Here is a 19273-nt window from a genome sequence, read left to right as displayed (position 1 = left end):
TTAGATATTTCCAGGAACCCAAACTTAAAACAGAAATGTCAGTTACTTGATTTACATACATTAAAATGGAAATACAGAGAATATTTGGGAAGACAGACAGATTTATTAAATTAGGGTTCAAGCATAAAATTCATGTTGTCCAATAAGTACACAGTGATACATATATTGTGGAAAATTATTAGAATGAACAGAAAGAAAGGTTCAAAAACATCACTCTGTTATTGTCCGTAACAAGTTTGAATTAGTGAATTTACTTACTGAAATAAATGAATTTTTCAGTAATATCCTAATTTATGGAATGGGTCCAGGCACAAAAAAAAGTATGAGGGAAGTTACCAAACTTTCAAACCTGCACGTTGTGAAAGTGTGATTAAAACAGAGTGCACTGCACTCACTTTCCCAGTTAATTAAAATTTCTATTAAATTGAAAATTAAACATACGCACAGAGGATTTCCAATTTCAATCAACTCAGTTCCTGCACCAGCTTGAAACAAGCACACAAAGGGCCACTGTCAAATGACACCAGGGAGAGGAGCTTGGAGGAATTTGAAGGATGTGGCACTGAGGTCCCAGATGATGCTTTGGTAAAATGCGTCGTGTTTTTTGTGGTACAAGTACAGGTCAAAACACTGAACTGTTGCACCTCGCCGTTTGAAATGATTGTCTCACCGGCAGCAGAGCAGCATGCTGTTTTTTGATCCTGTGTCAACACTCTGAAAAACTCACTTTATAGTCAGCTCACATTTCTTTTGTGTAGTGTTTTTCACCAGAAAAGGGAAAGCTTAGATTGGACTCAAGGGCCACTGAAATTTTTCATTTACAAAGCAAAATTTTAATCTATTCGTGGATCAAATCGATGAGAGTGAGTTTACCCCAAAAATCTTAATCAAATTATCTAGTAATTAAACGAAGCCCCTGAGGAAGTGCGCAGCCCTCTCCAACTGAATCAAGATGACTGGAAACTTAAACTGAACTCACCTGGGTGGTGTTGGTTGTGTAAGTGCAGTAATGTAGATTACATGGTCCAGGGAGCAACACATAAAGGACAAATGGATCATCAAAGCTGTATTTTAGTTCACTAAGTGCTTTTTTGAAAGGTGTTTTTTTTTTCTTTCCAGCAGTGGTTCACAAATGATAATATCCTCTGAGCCTTCCCATCACTGCTCTTTGAGTTAACTACAACAAATAATTTAGGCTGTCACTTCTCTCTAGTGTCATAATTCCACACAGCAAATATTCACTAATCCCGAGATTCCTGGTTTGATCCATGCTTCCCTCAGATAAACTGAAGCACTCTTGGACCAGCTCCTATTTAAAATGGGTTTATCTCATTTGAGGCCTTTATCCTCTACAACAAAAATCTTTGTTCTCTGTCCAACAAAAAGACATCATTGTGTTCTTGCAGGGCTGGTTTTATGGTTCTGCCTCTTGGCAGATCATATGGGCAAAACTGATGGCTTGTTCTCTTGTTGGAATACCAAACTGTATCCAGGTTCTACCCAGAGATGTTGATTTGAGGTCATGTTTGAGGTAGTCCTCCATTTTGATTATTAAATTAAATTAAATTAAATAATTCAACCAGTACCAGCTGAAGCAAAACAGCCTCACAGCAAACCTACCACTACATTGGTGGACAACTGGGGCAGTATTTGCAGGTATAAATTGCTCAACTTTGGATGCACCAATAAAAGCTCAAAATGAACGTGAACTTCTGACCAGAAATGTACAAATAACATTTTATGCTTCAGATTTTTTTCTGAATTGTGTGCATTTCACAATCTGGTGCACTTCATTACAAATCAACATCCTGTCCCACCGGTATTTGATGGACAAATAAACAAGATGAAAAGATGAGGTGTCCTTAGTTTGAGTTTTATTATTTTTGCTGTGCACGTCTCTGCAGCAATAAGAAGAGATTTGGCGCCACCTGCTGCCTACATTGATGAACCAATACAAAGTTGCAAGTAAAAACACCTGGGTATCCATTACAACGGCTAGAATTTTCCAAATGTTTTTTTGTGAGTAATGTAATTAAGAACATTATTCACAAGCAGAAAGAAGGTTTGCAATTCGTTAAGGAGCAATACATTACTTGAAGAAAGGTCAACAGACCTGATGGAAAAGCAAAATGAATAGCTAAACTTGTTTAATTTAATGTGATACACAAACAAAATGTTTGTTTTTTTTACAACAAAAACATAGAAAATTAACCACCATTTATTTTTAGACAAAAACGCTATCATTTGTATACCCAAAACGCTATTATTCACTTGCAGAGTAAGCTTTATTGGCTTGTACAATGAATCTTACATTCCAATGCAGAAAATTGGCGCAGGGGTGCCATCTGCTGGAAATATTCTCAAACTACATTGAATAAACAATTCTATTGTTCGACACATTGTGATACATTTTGCACACAGTCAAAATCTGTCTTTGTTACACTTCCTTAATACTGTCTACATCTGTCCATTCATAAATACCAATTTAGTAGTTTGCTGGTTTATTTAATAAATTCTAAATAAAATAAACTGATGTTTGTGATACAATGTAAAAAATATAAAATAAAAAAATGGGTATGCATACTTTTTCAAAGCACAATATACAAAAACTACAATTTGCTGAAAATACAGATCATGGAAATCTGTGAAAATACAAATCTTGGAAATTCTGAACAAAAGGATTTTACAGCTTATTTAATCAGTTCTCAAGAGTTTAGCTATTTAGCCTTCTAAGCTGCTGCTGTCTAAAACAGTCTTGAATACAGTGTGTTTATGTTTTAAAAGAGAAAGCCGCTCGAATGTAAAACATGTTTTAAAAGAGAGATTAGCCTACACACAAAAGTCAAGTTAATTACATGAATTTAAATTTCTTACTTCACGAACTTTATTTTTATACTTTTTAAGCTTTCTGCCAAAAATCTCCAGCTTGATGCAAACATTTTGACTTTATGGTCAACAAACAGACATTGTGCTCAGCATTTTAACTAGGTTAATTATATCTTGCGTGCATGTAATCTGAAAATGGTCATATTGTTATTATTTACAGACTTGTTATTTTATTTGTTTCATTTCTGGGCCTTACTACTTCTACAATGTAAATATACATAAGTTATTTAAGTACATAAATACAATTTACTCTCAAACAATTTGCTTCCTTTGTTTTTTGAATGACGTTTCCTGTTTAGTAAAATATCTCCTCTTGGAAGCACCGCGCGACATTAGGATACACCGGCCGGGACGTTACGCACAGAACTGACGCACGCAGTATAAATCCCGGTTTTCTGACGTCAGCGGCCTCTTCCCTGCCAATGCCCTCGTGAGGTGGGCAGTGTAAAAATTTCTTGTCTCTTTTCTCCACCAAGAGAATCCAAAACCATCCGTCAAAATGGTGAGTTTGTAAAACTTCTACGAGCTAACAGTATTTCGTCGGAAGTCCTACATATTCTCCGCGATCATATTTTTGCTAATGCTTCAACATTTTAAGGATATTTAGCAAACATTTTGTGTGATAACGTTCTGGTCAAAATGGCCCCCATTTTGTAACCTGTCGCTAGCCTGAAAGGTTTCTTAGAAGAGACTGATCCTATTTCAAAATAATGGTGTACTTGGCGATGTTGAGTTCTTCATAACACTCTTTGTAGTAGTCGTATAAACGTAGTTCTTATAATGACTTAAAATCTGTGGCACTGATGTGTAACTTTGGTGTCGGCTTTTTTGAGCTAATGCTAACCGTTCAAAAAAGGGTTACATAGTTTCTATTGTACCGGAAGAATGGTGATCAGATGTAAGTTTTGTTCTTTTTCAAACCGATGAAGTTTGGATTGAGTGTCTCAGACGTGCGTAATAAGTTGTTTTGTGCTTAAAGATGAACTTGCCGGTATTTTCGTACTGCCACCGTTAGCCTTTAGCTCAGTCTCAAAAGTCCGTACACGTGGCCTAGAAATGCCGACGTATTATGTCAGCTGTCAATTATTCGAAGGGCGTATAATAGCAAATCTGTCCTAAACTGTCACTAGAGGCAGTAATGTGTTATTACAGTCAACAAAAGTCCACAAATCCTTATTAGAGGCGGTTAAGCAAGACTAGAGACATAGACAACAATAACGTCATCTTTGATTATGGCGGAAACTCAACGCCCAGGGTGGAACTGCAGCACAATCTGTTCACTTAGATGAGCAGCAAATAAAATCCTGTAGTCATGGTTAGCAGATAAGCTTTATTACATGCGAGTGCATTATTTTGAGTAGTTCGCTATATCTGTGATGAAAGTAAAGATTGGCCAGTCGTTAACTTTTAGCAATAGTTCATGAGGTCTCCATTTTAAAGGGTTTTTTTTTTATGTTTAAAATGTCAGGTTTTCAGCGAGAAATGAATAGTGAAAATAAGATATTATTCTTAATTTGCCCCTAGAAAAACTATAGTAAATTCTCACTTTTGATTTTGAATTTTCTAAATTCACTTTAATCTTCACAGGTGAACTTTACCGTAGACCAGATCCGTGCCATCATGGACAAAAAGGCTAACATTCGTAACATGTCCGTGATTGCGCACGTTGACCATGGAAAGTCCACGCTGACGGATTCACTGGTGTCCAAAGCTGGCATCATTGCCTCAGCTCGTGCTGGAGAGACGCGTTTCACGGACACCCGCAAAGATGAACAGGAACGTTGCATTACCATCAAGTCTACGTAAGTCTATTGGATCATTCACATGGTCCCACAGCAATGGGGGCATTTATTGGTCAGTTCTTTTCTCCCCCTTTTTTTATAGGGTGGTGCACCAATAAATCATCCCCAATTTCCTTAATTTGGGAGAATCGGCTGATACTTTATATTATCTACTGATCTTTTTTACCTCAGCAAAGGTCTAAAAATCAACCACTGCCCTCTTTTGCTCTGCCATGAGAGAAGTTTGACTGACAGACCCGCTGTCCAGGTGTGTCTATGTTTGCAGTTAGTCACACCACTGTTGCTAACTGCAACTTTCTTGCTGTATTTATCAGCATTTCAGACAAAGACAGTTGAGTCAGCAGGTTAGACTAATTAAAGATCTGTAATCACCCATAAATTTGCAATCTGTGCACCCCTACTTTTTACTTTAATGTTTTGTTCTTCATATGACATGGGTAATTGGTTGCTCACTGCCACTTTACCCTATTTATCTGCAGAGCCATCTCTTTGTACTACGAGCTGAGTGAAAACGACCTGGCCTTCATCAAGCAGAGCAGGGATGGTTCTGGATTCTTGATCAACCTGATCGACTCACCTGGCCATGTTGACTTCTCCTCTGAGGTGACAGCTGCCCTCCGTGTTACTGACGGAGCGCTCGTTGTCGTCGACTGCGTGTCAGGTAAGGGCATCCTGTCAGGACCTCATGCTAACATAAATGTTGGATTTTAAAGTTTTTCATTATGAGCCATTAATAAAATGTCTGCACATTGTGTTAGAACTGTAAATAATTGGTCATCATACATGTTTTTTGTTTGACTTTACAAATAAGAGAAGTAGAAACACTCAGGAATCTCCCCTTTTAGTTTTTGGAAGAAAAAAAATACTTTAGATTCCTATATCTGAATATCCTTCTGTAAGTTTTTTTTCATTGAACTAGAACTTTTAAAATGTCTGAAGCATATTGTTTGCATTTCTAATTATTTTATGTAGTACAAGTTGACACTGCACTGCCATTTTCTTAGCTTACAGTTAATTTTGATAGCAAAAATTGCAAAGATTCCAATTTTCTGGAGCCAGCATTTCTCTTACGTCTGTTCATTTTTGTGTTGAATATGCACAAATTTAACACAAATGGATAACTGTTGACCTGTCTATTCCAGGTGTGTGTGTGCAGACTGAGACTGTGCTTCGCCAGGCCATCGGTGAGCGAATTAAGCCAGTCCTGATGATGAACAAGATGGACCGTGCCTTGCTGGAGTTGCAGCTGGAGCCTGAAGACCTTTACCAAACTTTCCAGCGTATTGTTGAGTCAGTCAATGTAATCATTTCCACTTACGGAGAGGATGAAAATGGACCAATGGGAAACATAATGGTAAGAATCTATTTATTTTATAGCTTCAATAGAAAAAATTGTGGCCCAGCTATGAACTCGAAACCCTAACATTCTCGTTTTTGCTAGGTTGACCCAGTCATCGGTACTGTTGGCTTTGGTTCGGGTCTCCATGGTTGGGCTTTCACCCTGAAGCAGTTTGCTGAGATGTATGCAGCCAAGTTTGCTGCCAAAGGCAACACCCAGATGACAGCACAGGAGCGCTGCAAGAAGGTGGAGGACATGATGAAGAAGCTTTGGGGTGATAGGTAAGTTTCGAACATTGCTCCCATTTCCCAGTATGAACATGTGACAGGCTGTTGCTGACAAATACACCGTCTACTGTAGGTACTACGACACGGAAAATGGCAAGTTTGTCAAGTCTTCTATTACTGGTGATGGCAAAAGGTGCTCCCGTACCTTCTGCGCTCTTGTCCTCGACCCCATCTTCAAGGTAAAAATACTGAGATTAAAGTAAACATGAGAATTTTTGAAAGTTTTCAGCTTTTTAAAAGGTTGTGTAATTAGATAATATCTTCATATACCTGCAAGTGATGATTTTAGTTATTCTTCACTTTGACCTGAAAAACAGTGATGATGATCTTAAGCCTGAGCAGGTGTTGCATGCACTGATACTTTGACCATTCTCATATTTGCCTGTTTAACATGAATTAAACCTTCTGCTAGGTGTTTGATGCCATCATGAACTTCAAGAAAGAGGAGACTGCCAAGCTGATCCAGAAAATGGACATCAAGTTGGACGCTGAAGACAAGGACAAGGAGGGCAAGCCCCTCCTTAAGGCTGTGATGCGCCGCTGGTTGCCTGCTGGAGAAGCCCTCTTGCAGATGATCACCATCCACCTCCCCTCCCCCGTCACAGCCCAGAAGTACCGCTGTGAGCTGCTCTATGAAGGCCCTGGAGATGATGAAGCTGCTATGGGTAGGCAACAAGTTATTACCCTTTTATTCACCATATGGGTAACCACTGCCTATATTTTATTTTAAGAATACAGTAAATAAGTTTTATCTTTTTTTTTTTTTTCTTTTTTGTGATCATTTTGGTGTCCACTAATTCACTCATCAATTTTGCAACCAGGTATCAAGAACTGCGACCCCAAGGCTCCTCTTATGATGTACATCTCAAAGATGGTGCCCACCAGCGACAAGGGACGCTTCTATGCATTCGGTCGTGTCTTCTCTGGATCCGTTTCCACTGGACTCAAAGTGCGCATCATGGGACCAAACTTTGTTCCAGGAAAGAAGGAGGATCTCTATTTGAAGCCTATTCAGAGGTTAGTATTGCATTCTGGTTTGCTCATCATTCATGAATAAATGTAAGTGGCCATGTGAATTATGCCTCTTCTAATACTCTTTTAGGACCATTTTGATGATGGGGCGCTACGTTGAGCCCATCGAAGATGTGCCTTGTGGTAACATTGTGGGTCTAGTTGGAGTGGACCAGTACCTCGTCAAAACCGGAACAATCACCACCTACGAGCAGGCGCACAACATGAGAGTGATGAAGTTCAGCGTAAGCCCTGTTGTGAGAGTTGCTGTAGAGGCCAAGAACCCTGCAGACCTGCCCAAGCTGGTGGAAGGTCTGAAGCGTCTGTCAAAGTCCGATCCTATGGTGCAGTGCATCATTGAGGAGTCTGGGGAGCACATTGTTGCTGGTGCTGGAGAACTGCATCTGGAGATCTGTCTGAAGGATTTGGAGGAAGATCATGCTTGCATTCCACTCAAGGTAAACTTAAATAATTATTAAAGCTCTATCTTGGCTCATTTTTTTATATTAAGAAGCTAAAGTGATCTGTTCTCCCCAGAAATCTGATCCAGTGGTGTCCTACAGAGAAACTGTAAGCGAGGAATCAGAGGTGATGTGCTTGTCCAAGTCACCAAACAAGCACAACCGTCTGTTCATGAAGGCCCGTCCCTTCCAAGAGGGCCTGGCAGAGGACATCGAGAAGGGTGACGTCACGCACCGCCAGGACCTCAAGACACGCGCCCGTTACCTCGCTGACAAGTACGAGTGGGATGTCGGTGAAGCCAGAAAGATCTGGTGCTTTGGACCCGATGGAAATGGGCCCAACCTGCTGGTGGATGTCACCAAAGGAGTTCAGTACCTTAATGAGATCAAGGATAGCGTTGTGGCTGGTTTCCAGTGGGCTGCCAAGGAGGTGAGGGCCAATAGATGCATTGCAGTCTCATTGCTATTTCAGGAGATCTGTTCTGGATTTATAAATCTTATGTTTTCATAGGGAGTTCTCTGTGAAGAGAACATGCGCGCCATTCGCTTCGACATCCATGATGTGACCCTGCACACAGATGCAATTCACCGTGGAGGTGGTCAGATCATCCCCACCGCCCGCAGAGCTCTGTATGCCTGTGAGCTTACAGCAAGTCCCAGACTCATGGAGCCAGTCTACCTGGTGGAGATCCAGGTGAGAACTACTGGGAAGACTTTGTTTTATTTTTCTACAGCAGAGTCAAAAATAATTTCATAAATCCATGGTTGTTCTTCAAATGTTCATATTTTTGTCATTTAAAGTGCCCTGAAACCGCAATGGGTGGAATCTATGGTGTGCTGACCAGGAGACGTGGTCATGTGTTTGAGGAGTCCAGGGTAATGGGAACACCTATGTACGTCATCAAGGCCTACCTGCCTGTCATGGAGTCATTTGGTAAGTTTTGTGTAATTGTTTTTAATTCAGCATTTTTATGATGTTTGGCAACTTGCGTGGCACAATTTAACAAAAAATAAAAGCAGAACTCATTTCCTAGTGCGCTAAAGTAATTGGGCTTGTGACAAGAGAATGAAATTTGCAGAGATGTTCTACAAGAACTAGCATTGCAAATTGAATGTTTCATTGTAATTGTTTTATTAGAGTATTCCAATGTGTTTCCCCACCCAACAAGTAAAATCATTTATTTGCTTTTTCCTCATATTTTCACTCATATGCTTGAATGAGGTTTCTGTTTCTGTTTTCAGGCTTCACAGCAGACCTTCGTTCCAACACCGGTGGCCAGGCCTTCCCACAGTGCGTGTTTGACCATTGGCAGATCCTTCCTGGAAACCCGTTGGAGACCACAACCAAGCCTGGCATTGTTGTCCTCGAGACACGCAAACGCAAGGGTCTCAAAGAAGGCGTCCCAGCATTGGACAACTACCTGGACAAATTGTAATGGCCTGGACCCATCCCGCTCGACTTTCGTCTCATTCCTCTCTACCCATCAAATTTAAGTCTATATTGTGGGACCGAACTGTACAGAACAGTGAGCACCAATGTTTGCCAAAAGGAACGACCATAATAAAGAAATGACCACAAAAAATTGTAAACGATAAATAAAAGTAAATAAAAACCTGAAACTTGCGTATTTCTTTCTGTAAGAACGTGTGGTGTGGATTATTGGTTATTTATGCTATTAATGAAAGTTGGAATGGACTTATAACTGGTTTTCATGTCGGAAATGCTCAGTCTATTACAAGATTTAATAGGGGGAAAAACAGCCAATAATTTAAAGGTGTTATTGGTTTTAATTCCTTACAGTTCTAGGTAAAATGTTGCTATTGTTAATTTGGAAGCGATTTGACCCAAAACTTGTATAAAGCATGCATTTTGTTTTGGAAAACAACTACGTAGATATAGATGATACTTTTTAATTTAAAGAGATATGTGTTGTGGAAGTTGCTTGCGTTCTAGTATTTTAAGATGGGGTAGACATGCTTGATAGGAAGACTTAATTCAAAAATGACAGCTCCCATCTAATTCAAAAGGTACTTGTGGGTAAGCTGATTGTTGTTGAAAACTGCATCGGTACTATCGCAATTGCTTTTAAACGGTGAAAACGACTTTTCTGCTTTTATGAACTCGAGCAACCACAAACTAATATTCAAATGGGCACTTCAATATGAGAAGCCTTTGCATATTGGTTCTTGATTTAGCTCCGAAACAAGTCTAACCTGCAGTAATTATATTTAACTCCCCTTTTCTATAAAACGTCAAAATGGCCGACTTTGTCTTGTAAAAGCAAACTGTTGGGACAAGTTTTAAAAGGTAAAATACAGATACTTTTAAATCTTACTTGAACTGAGTGGTTCATATAAGTCCAATATGGTAACTAAGAATGAAAATATTTGTACGGCGTTGCTTCCTTATGCGTAAGATTTTGCGTCAGATAACTGCACAACATTCAGAGGAAAGCTTATTAAACCTGCATTATGTTCCGTAAGGCCAGTGCATACTGGTTATGATGCAAACAGAGGGGGTGGATTTTTTTAACCAACCAGCCAATAGCGAATCTCGATATCAGCCAATCAGAAAGCAGAAACACTTCTCTTCCTGTTTGGCCGAGGGACACATATTATCGGGTGAGAAATAAACGCTTATTGGAAAAGTATTAGAAAATTTCATATAAAGAAAAATCTTACTTTTTTCCGTTATCATTATTTATTCCACACATAACTATTGTTTTTTTCCGATGGAAATTTGATCCTTTTAGCTTTCCTTTTTGTGTGAATTTTGCTCATCTTGTGTGTGCGTGTGTGACTCCGACCAGTTAACGTTAGCCATAACGATCTGCTAGCAGGCAGGTTAGCTTTAAAAGCGCTGTTCCTGATTGGCAATTATTGCTAATTTTTGTGCTTTCCTCACTTTTGTTCTTACTAATATGTATTTCCACGGAATCACCCTGACTCTGTTCTACTCTCTCATAGCAATTGGCGTGGAAAGAGATGATGGGGGGAATTAAACAAGAGCAGAGTGATGCATCTCAGCAGCCCAAAGCTTCTCACACACTGGACCAACAAGAGGAGGTGGGTGCTACTGCAGAGAAAAACAACAAACTGATAAAAACAAAGCTGCAGATATAAATATGTGCACATGCAAGAAAAACTGCAGCAACTAAGGTCTGTATTATAACTTCTATTTTATATTGAAAAATTCAGATAATACAAATGAAACATAAAAACAAAAATAAATACATTTTTAAAAAATTCACAAAATGTAATTGTAAGCATGCAATTTCTGACGAGGAATAAATTAAGACATTTATTTTCACTTAAAATGCCTAAAATTGCACAGATCAGGTGCACATGGTGAGAAAATCATCAATCATTACTCAAACTTATATTGATGAACGTGTTATGTTGCACAGTTTAAACAGTCGTACAGAAGAAAGTACGTTTTCATCCAGTATTTTCTTTGTTGTTGTGTAGGTACATAATTTAAAGCCACATTTTTTGCTTTGTTTTTCTCTGCAGCCAAAGAAACGTGGTTGGCCAAAAGGAAAGAAAAGAAAGAAGGTTCTACCTAATGGTCCTAAGGCTCCCGTAACTGGATATGTTCGCTTCCTAAATGAGCGACGAGAAGTTATGAGAGCCCGATATCCCGACTTGCCTTTTCCAGAGATCACAAAGAGACTCGGAGCAGAGTGGACACGATTAGCCCAAAATGACAAACAGGTCGTTATTATTTATGTTTGTTCTTTTTTTTTTCTGTCTTTAAATATTCATCAGTATCTATGAAAATTTAGTTTTGTCCAAGAGAAACTTAGCTTTTTAACACAATAATTTGGAATTGTGTGATTTCTGACAGCGCTACCTTGACGAGGCGGAGCGAGAGAAGATGCAGTATGCCCAGGAGCTGAAGGAATACCAGCAGACTGAGGCCTTCCACATCACCAGTGCCAAGATACATGACAAGAAGATTAAAAAAGGTAACAGCAGATCTCAAAATTCTTAAAGCCTTTATCTGTGCTTTGAAAAAAAACATGTATATTGCTATTTTTTTTATTTTTAATTTCAGAAGACAGTCCATCAGTTGTTGTCAGTTCCAGTTCAGGATCGTCTTTAACAAAGGTGGGCGACCTTTGTGTAGTTCAATATTTATTTCATATATGTTGCAAAGCCAAGTTGTCAGTCTTTGTTTTATTTTTGTTTCAGGCTGCTGACCTCTCAAGCAGATTCGACATTCCAATTTTCACAGAAGAGTTTCTTGATCAAAATAAAGGTAACGGATATTGAAACACTTTGATAGGTACCAAAACATGTCCTGGTTTTTAGCTTGTGTGGAAAGGTGATGCTTAACACTGGCAAAACTTCGCCTCTGTTTGCGTTTCTAGCTCGGGAAGCTGAGTTGCGGCGGCTTCGGAAGACAAACATCGAGTTCGAAGAGCAGAACGCTGTGCTGCAGCGTCACATCAACGACATGAACACTGCCAAAGAACGCCTGGAGGCTGAACTAGGGCAGGATGAGAAGCGTACTCAGGCTCTTCACCAACACCTGCTGGCCATTAAACACACACTGGTCAACAGTCTGTCAACAGTCCCTCTGCCAGGTCAGAAGCTATTTTCTTTTTCTTTCTTTCAATTTAATTAAACCTTAAAACCTGTGATTTCACTTTAAGACGATTAAGTAAAATAAAAAAAAAAAACATGGGCTATTTATTTGATCTGTTTTGAATGCCTAAACAGGCACAGGGGAGATGGCGTCTCTTGGTAATCTCGACTCATACCTGAGTCGACTCAGTGGAGTCCTGGAGGGGAATCCTCAGAAACACCGCGCCCTGCTCAGCCAACTTCACGAGGTCTTTTCTCATCTCGACAGGTAAATATTGCATCCCGGTCAGTTTGACGCATTGTAGAAATACTCAAACTCTTATGTTTTAGTCCATTCACTGTAATCCAGTACATCTTTTTTCTTTAAACATGGATAGAATTGTATGTTTAAGCAACTTTTGATTTACACTTTGACATTTGAGAGCAAACACTTTCTAAATTTGAGGTTTTTTTGGTTTGTACATTGAAAAAAATTTTTTTTTCAAAAGTTAAGGATGCAAATGAGTGCAACAAAAAGAGAATTCTGCCTGAAATATATTCCTAAATAAGTTTATATACTACAGTAACTTTCAAAAATATTCCTACCTTTTTGAACTTTACGGGATTTGATCATGTCCCAACCACAAAATTATGCATTTTATGATACAGGTCCACAAATGACAGCATGTTGTTATGAACCGAAAGGAGTAAAACATGGTTTTGCTCAACTTTTTAGACAGCTTTCTAGAACTGTAGTGTACAGAATGCACATAGTTTGAGGGGTATGTAGACGTTTGCAAGACGCTGTAAATATTTTCAAAGCATATATTTCAAGGTCCTGGTATAATTATTGCCTCCATGTTCTTTGTCAGCGAGAAGTTATGAGGAAACTCCGACCATCTATGCCTCATCAGGACACGTGACCATGTAATAGTCCACATCAGTTCCTTTTCAACAGAGCATGTGGGTTTGATCACATCTGCAAAGGAAATGGGTACAAATTCTTCTGAGCAACCCATACGACTCATGTCTATTGTTTATGAGTACATGTATTCTGTGTGACATGTGCTCCTGCGCATGTTTTATTTTCTGAATGTGAATCTGTGTGGCAGCATGCATGTATTTCTTCATAGACTAGTTTCCCCCTGAACTGCCCTATAACTGGACAAATAAGGTTGACTCTAATTATGTTTTATAGCATTTTCTCAGCAGTTATCCACAGGCTCATGGTAAATCCATTTCAGCATGTATATAATTGTTTATAGTTTCCCTGGAATGCATTGACGAGAGATAAAAGGAGCGGCAGGGCGAAATCTTAAATGCTGGGGTATAAAATGTACTTTTGACATTGCCAGGTTGTGGGATGAACATGCTGTTTTTAAATTGTGTCAGAACATGGTATGTTTGTGCAGTGTATTTGTATTTTTTACAGATGTTCAATAAATCATCTTGAACTCAATGTTTTCAACTAAAGAGCATGCTAAATGTTTTCTATCTGCGTAAGACATGTACTTGAAATGTGCAAGCAGAAGTTTGAATCACATCCAGGAATGGCTTCTGCAGCTGCTACAGCTGCATACCACAAAGTTTTAAAAGTCTGAGTAGGGTTTAGGTGAAATGGGGAGGAAAAACTGCCCTGTTGCAAAACCCAAGTGAACCAGCAGAGGGGGATGTTGACCCTTGCATGGGATTTATTTGAGCTTGAGTTTGGCCTTTTTTTGTTTTGTTTTGTTTTTATTATTATTGTATGTATATATATTCTTTAAAGTTGAATACATAACGTTCTCTAGACTTTGGGAGTTTGAAATTGTCAGTGTCGGGGTCTTGGAATTTAGGAAATATTTAAAAATCAAGATTTAGCAAGCAATTATTTCTGAGACATTTTATCTGAATACTTTTTACAATTGCAGATACGTCGACAAAGTAATGTAATGTGACAGTGTAAAATATTAGCTGTTATTAATGTGAAGCATTATTTTGTAACGAACATGAAGCCAGCACAATTGTTTTCTTATTTAGTAAAGTTTTTATTTTTTGACTTTATCCATGTCCTAATATTCCCAAAGACACCTCTAAAGACAGAAGTGTTTAAACTGAGATTAAATTACAATCAAGGGCCAGTATTTACAAATTAGGTAACTTTTGATGGCAATGATATTACTTAGGGGTGTCAGTTAAAAAGACGCGGAATACAAGTATAGATCACATATTTATTATTGTTCAACTAGATTTTAAGAGCTCGTAATGTGCCAAGCCCCACACCGTCGCCACGCGCTCTGACGTCACCGCTGTCCGCGCAGCTGGTGGTGCTGAAGCTGAACAAGATGGCTGTTTGCTGGGGACCGGAGAGCTGAGGGAGAGCGGGAGGGGTGGAAAGAGGCGCTAAGAAACGCCACAAAGAGAGACAGGCAGGGCTGCGACGCCGGCGTTCCTTATCCGAGTGAGAGGACGGTCGACGGTCTGTTTCTTTTTCTTTCTTTCTTTCTTTTTTATTTTTTTGCCGGTTGTCACGAAGACAGTCGGGCTCCGCTGCCGCTGCTAACCAGCGACCCCTGGCTTCACCCATCTCCAGCCCAGCCGCTCATCGTTCCCGGGCTGCCTTCAGCACAGATTAGCACTGCCAATTAGGAAACTGGTGAAGAAGCTGGAGTCTGGACTAAAGGAGCGCATAAGAAATGTCATTGCTGTGTGTTGGAGGTAAGACAAACCTACCAGTGTATGTATTGGCACGATGTACTGTCAGTTTCTTCGACCAGCTGGTCTGAGCATATAAAATAGCTCCAAGGAGTATCTTGAGGTTTATTGAAGAAAGTTAAAAATTCAGTCACCTGCATTAAAAATACTCTTAGTGAAAAATGGTGTTGAATAAATACTAAATGGTAGTGTAATATATTTGGTTAGTGCACAATAATTGACCTAAAGAAAGTATTTGAGTAATGAGTCCTTAGGCGGATATTACAGAACCTGGCACGAAACAGCCGGATCGATATTACAGATTAGTCCAGGTGTGTGCTCTTGGCAACCTCTGTCAAATATAATAAATCAAGATGTAATCTACTTTTAGCTTACCCCCTTGTAAACTGTTTTGCTAAAAAAAAAAACAGGTGGCATCTTTACTGCTTTCTTTGATTTTAAGCACCTACTAGAAAACAACTGGTTATATTCATGGCAACCAGTTCTCGCCATGTAGCTAATGTGAAATAAATTGTTAATCTTTTTTTAAATACATTTTCCAAATATGTGTTTGAAATGTTATGTTGTATGCTGTATTTCTCTGGATGAAGAGTGGATGCTAAAAGAGATTCAGTCCTTTAAGGTTGTGGATTTAGGTGTGATTTAATGACGGCTATGGTTTTCCTTTTGCACCCTTTTTTATGTGAACCTGTAGAGGTTGGGTAGAAAATATATGTAATCGCTCAGCTTGATAAATGGTATAATAAGAATAATTTTGTTGTCTGAAAAGAGCTGAATCGATCTCTATTATGTTGATGTTGGGTGCCACGTGGAAACCTCACAAAAAATTTATCTTAGTGTAAAACATAGGGCACAAAAAGGTTTAGTTGTTAATGTGTTTGTGATACTAGAGTCAAATGATAAGGGGGCATGAAGAATCTTATTTATGTAAAAATTATTTTTGATTGATATATTTCTGAAGACATTGAAAAATTGGTTTATGTTCTAAAACTACTCTACATTGTCAAAAGTACTGGTTATCCATCCAAATCATTACATTTTCTTGCTTCTAACTACCATAGTGTAATAATAAGTGAAAGCATTTGGAAATGACAGCAACTCGGCAACAAAGTGGTAGGCACCGCAAAGTCAGAGAGCGGGGGTCTGGGCATGATGAAGCTCATCGTGCGCACTCGGCTACTTTCTGCAGAGTTAATAGCTACAGACCTCCAAACTTTATGCAAGCATCGGATTAGTTCAAGAGCAGCGCTTCATAAAATGGCTTTCCATGGCGGAGCAGCTGCATCCAAGCAGCACTGGACTCTGGAGCATTAGGGATGAGTTCTCTGGATTGATGAAATATGTCTCTCTAGTCTAGTGGCAGTCCAGTACCAAGTCTGCGTTTGGCGATTGCCATGAGAACGGTACTTGCCTGACTGCATTGTATCAAGTGTAAAGTTTGGTGCCAGGGTGAATATGATTTGTGGTGGTTTTTAAAAAAAATAATATTCAGTAATAGTCACATTTATTTTGCATTATTTGAGAAAATTCACAGGATTGCATTGCAAACACTTTTAATAACAAGGTATACGTACAAAGCCCTCCACATAGGTGTCTTTGGTAAAAGCCATTGTAGGACATGGTAATTGCAGTGTCACTTTTTGGTACCTTAGGTATCTTATTATGGACCTGCCTGGGCATGGATAACTTGAATATATTAGTGAATAGTGATTCCTAAATGATGAAAAGCGTTCTCAATCTGTCCATGAACTCAATATGGACAGACACTTGATCATCCAGCAAAGCAAGACATTAGTCCAATTAAGCATTTATATTTGGTATGTCAAAACCTGATCTAAAATAGATGTTTATCCTTTAAACTGCAAAACACCTGAGAATTGAAGCTGTTTTGTGCAGAAGAACGTATTCCACCAAGCATGACAGGGTTACCAAGAGATTAAAAGCGCTGAGTCTGGCATGAGAAGACTTTGGTAAAATATGTTACCCTTTCACCAAAGGGTAACATATTCTTTGCCTCTCAGTTATAAATTATTGGATTATTTTTTCTGATCATGCTTAAAGTTTGACAGTTTCAACCCTTCATAATAGGTACTTTATCCTCAAACATGTGGACATAGCACCTACATGTTGGGACTGAAGGTTCAATTGGTGGTCCTGTATCTTCAGTGGTTCTTAAGGTCAACATAGATATTTTCCAATTACTTTTTTGAGACCTGTTAGAAAGCCAGCAGCTATTTGTACATCAATGACATATTGGTTGGTCCTGGGTGGGGGAATACTTGTGAAATAATTGGAATAAGTTTCATATCTTTTCCCACTTTTGCCTCAGCGGTGATGTATTATTAGCTTCTCAGAGTTGTTTACATCCCCTAACATGTCTTGTGTTGTTAAAAGTAATTTGTGAAATGATAAATTGTGTCATTGAGGCTGAGTAAGCGCATTTAAATCTGTCAGCAAACCTGTTTGTGACACCCATCTGCAAGATGGCAATGAACACACCAGAAAAATACAATGTATACTAAGACTAAGAAGCATCAGTTCCACATTGTCTCATTAATATCTATTTTATTAAAACATTTGTGTAGAAATCAGAGAACCTGATTTAAACATGATCATGGTATGACACCATGCCATCTATGCGGTGCTGGGGAAAGTTTATATAGATACATCACAGGGATGAATGTAATATTTATTTGGAGCCTAGAGAAATTCACTTACATCTGTTTTTTAACCTTTAGAGTGAATTTAATCCAAACTGTTTTCTGTATTTTAGTTCAAGAAAGTGTGTGTATAGTTTAAGATACTATACACACTCCAACAAAACACTAGCTTCTTCTCCAACTTATTCTAAATTTATTAGCGTACTCATTTATTTCTCCTCAGTGAAGAATGAGAAAGGGAATCTTGTAATTGCTGTGGATGCAACTCAACACAATATGCAACACTCTCTTCTTCACTGTGTTGTAAACGCGGCAGTGTTGGTTTAGCCTTATGCCTGATAGCATGTACTCCTCCAACACCCCCCATCTACACACACATGCACCCCTCTTCTCTCTTTCCAGCACCCCTCTCCCCAGCCTTGTCACACTAGAGCGGTTATTTTTAGAGTTGAGGATGCAGCTCACTCTGACTGCATCCGGCGGCTCCACAGAGAGATTAATGGAGCACAAGCAAAAGAGATAGGAAGGGAGTGCACGTGCACACTCACCACATGGCAGGGGAAGCTTGTAGGAGTGAGTGATGGAGTGAGATGGAAAGGGCAATGACTGGATGAGGATAGGACGCTGTGCGAGAGAATTGGCAAGTGAGCCGCTAAGGTGCATCTGTTAATGACTGCTAGTATTCGCATGCCGGTAAAATGTGAATTGACTGAATTAAGTCTCGCCCATCCTTCAGATGTGAATGCTTTGTTGGCGGGCAAACATCTGGAAGATGTTTTTCCTTTGAAGTTGGCTAAGAAGCGTATGCTTCACCACGCCACCAGCTTTGGCACCTGACTCATGAATCAGAGCCATTGTTGTGGCAGAGATAGGCATCATCCTAGAGGTTTGCTGGGGAAAATGCTATTTTAAGAAACCTATTTGTCCACCGTGATTATCATTCCTGCTTTCACTGACTAAGAAAATGACTCAGAATGTGTTGCTTTGTCATTATCTCTCTTCAAATCCAGTTTTGTTTTTGCTTTACTGAACAAAAAGGATTTATATTTATTTACTACTATCTTGGACAGTTTAACTGACAGTTCTGTACTATTAAGTGATCCATAGTCAAACTAAAATTGTAATTTTATTTTCAAGATCAAGATAAGTATGAAAAGTGGAAGATGTGGTTTTTTAAAACAACTACCTATTTAATTTCTTTTTGCCTGGACAGGGGAGATCTTGCTCAGTTCTCACAACACTCCATAAAAAACAGACATGGTCTCTATATTATGTCGCCTTTTGGTACATCTATTATGCAAAGCTCTAGGTTTAATGATTTAGTTGTATGTTAGTGGTCGACACACTAACTGAGAACCCACAGAATTGCAAACACTCAAGTGGCAATAGTGGGCATTCCTAAGGTAGGAAAAAGGTTAACCACTGCAAAGACATGAGTAACAGTTTAATCTACAGCCTCTTCACATGTTAGGTTCACAAAGCTGCTCCAGTACAGTTCCAGACATCATCAGTTGCTATGTTTTTTATTTTCATCATGAAATAATAACACTGTAAGCAACTTACC

At 39.0% G+C, this 19273-nt stretch overlaps 3 protein-coding genes across 3 annotated transcripts in view; all 3 read left to right on the top strand.

Moving 5' to 3' along the window:
* Nucleotides 1–3235: 3235 nt before the first annotated feature.
* Nucleotides 3236–9406, top strand: LOC103463661 (elongation factor 2b). Its single transcript, XM_008407170.2, has 13 exons — nucleotides 3236–3388; nucleotides 4474–4688; nucleotides 5168–5349; nucleotides 5831–6042; nucleotides 6130–6308; nucleotides 6388–6493; nucleotides 6727–6979; nucleotides 7136–7331; nucleotides 7417–7783; nucleotides 7863–8216; nucleotides 8298–8480; nucleotides 8588–8720; nucleotides 9029–9406. The coding sequence occupies exons 1-13, from the start codon at nucleotides 3386–3388 to the stop codon at nucleotides 9220–9222; spliced, it is 2577 nt and encodes an 858-aa protein (XP_008405392.1). The 5' UTR covers nucleotides 3236–3385; the 3' UTR covers nucleotides 9223–9406.
* An 866-nt stretch (nucleotides 9407–10272) lies between these two features.
* On the top strand, nucleotides 10273–13814 carry hmg20b (high mobility group 20B). The gene is given in 10 exon segments (XM_008407165.3): nucleotides 10273–10311; nucleotides 10313–10408; nucleotides 10754–10852; nucleotides 11300–11500; nucleotides 11634–11754; nucleotides 11844–11896; nucleotides 11981–12047; nucleotides 12160–12375; nucleotides 12512–12644; nucleotides 13228–13814. Coding segments are annotated over 10 exon segments (1023 nt in total). The 5' UTR covers nucleotides 10273–10287; the 3' UTR covers nucleotides 13241–13814.
* Nucleotides 13815–14509: 695 nt separating this feature from the next.
* Nucleotides 14510–19273, top strand: part of unc13a (unc-13 homolog A (C. elegans)) — a 52119-nt gene continuing 47355 nt past the window's right edge. The window contains exon 1 of the mRNA XM_008407156.3: nucleotides 14510–15052. Coding sequence (XP_008405378.1) covers nucleotides 15031–15052 — 22 coding nt within the window. The 5' untranslated portion in view covers nucleotides 14510–15030. The remainder of the gene's footprint in view (nucleotides 15053–19273) is intronic.

Source organism: Poecilia reticulata, chromosome 4 (assembly GCF_904066995.2).
Source record: "Poecilia reticulata chromosome 4, P_reticulata-male-v2, whole genome shotgun sequence".
NCBI classification, from domain to species: domain Eukaryota; kingdom Metazoa; phylum Chordata; class Actinopteri; order Cyprinodontiformes; family Poeciliidae; genus Poecilia; species Poecilia reticulata.
This window is presented reverse-complemented; position numbering and strand designations above follow the sequence as displayed.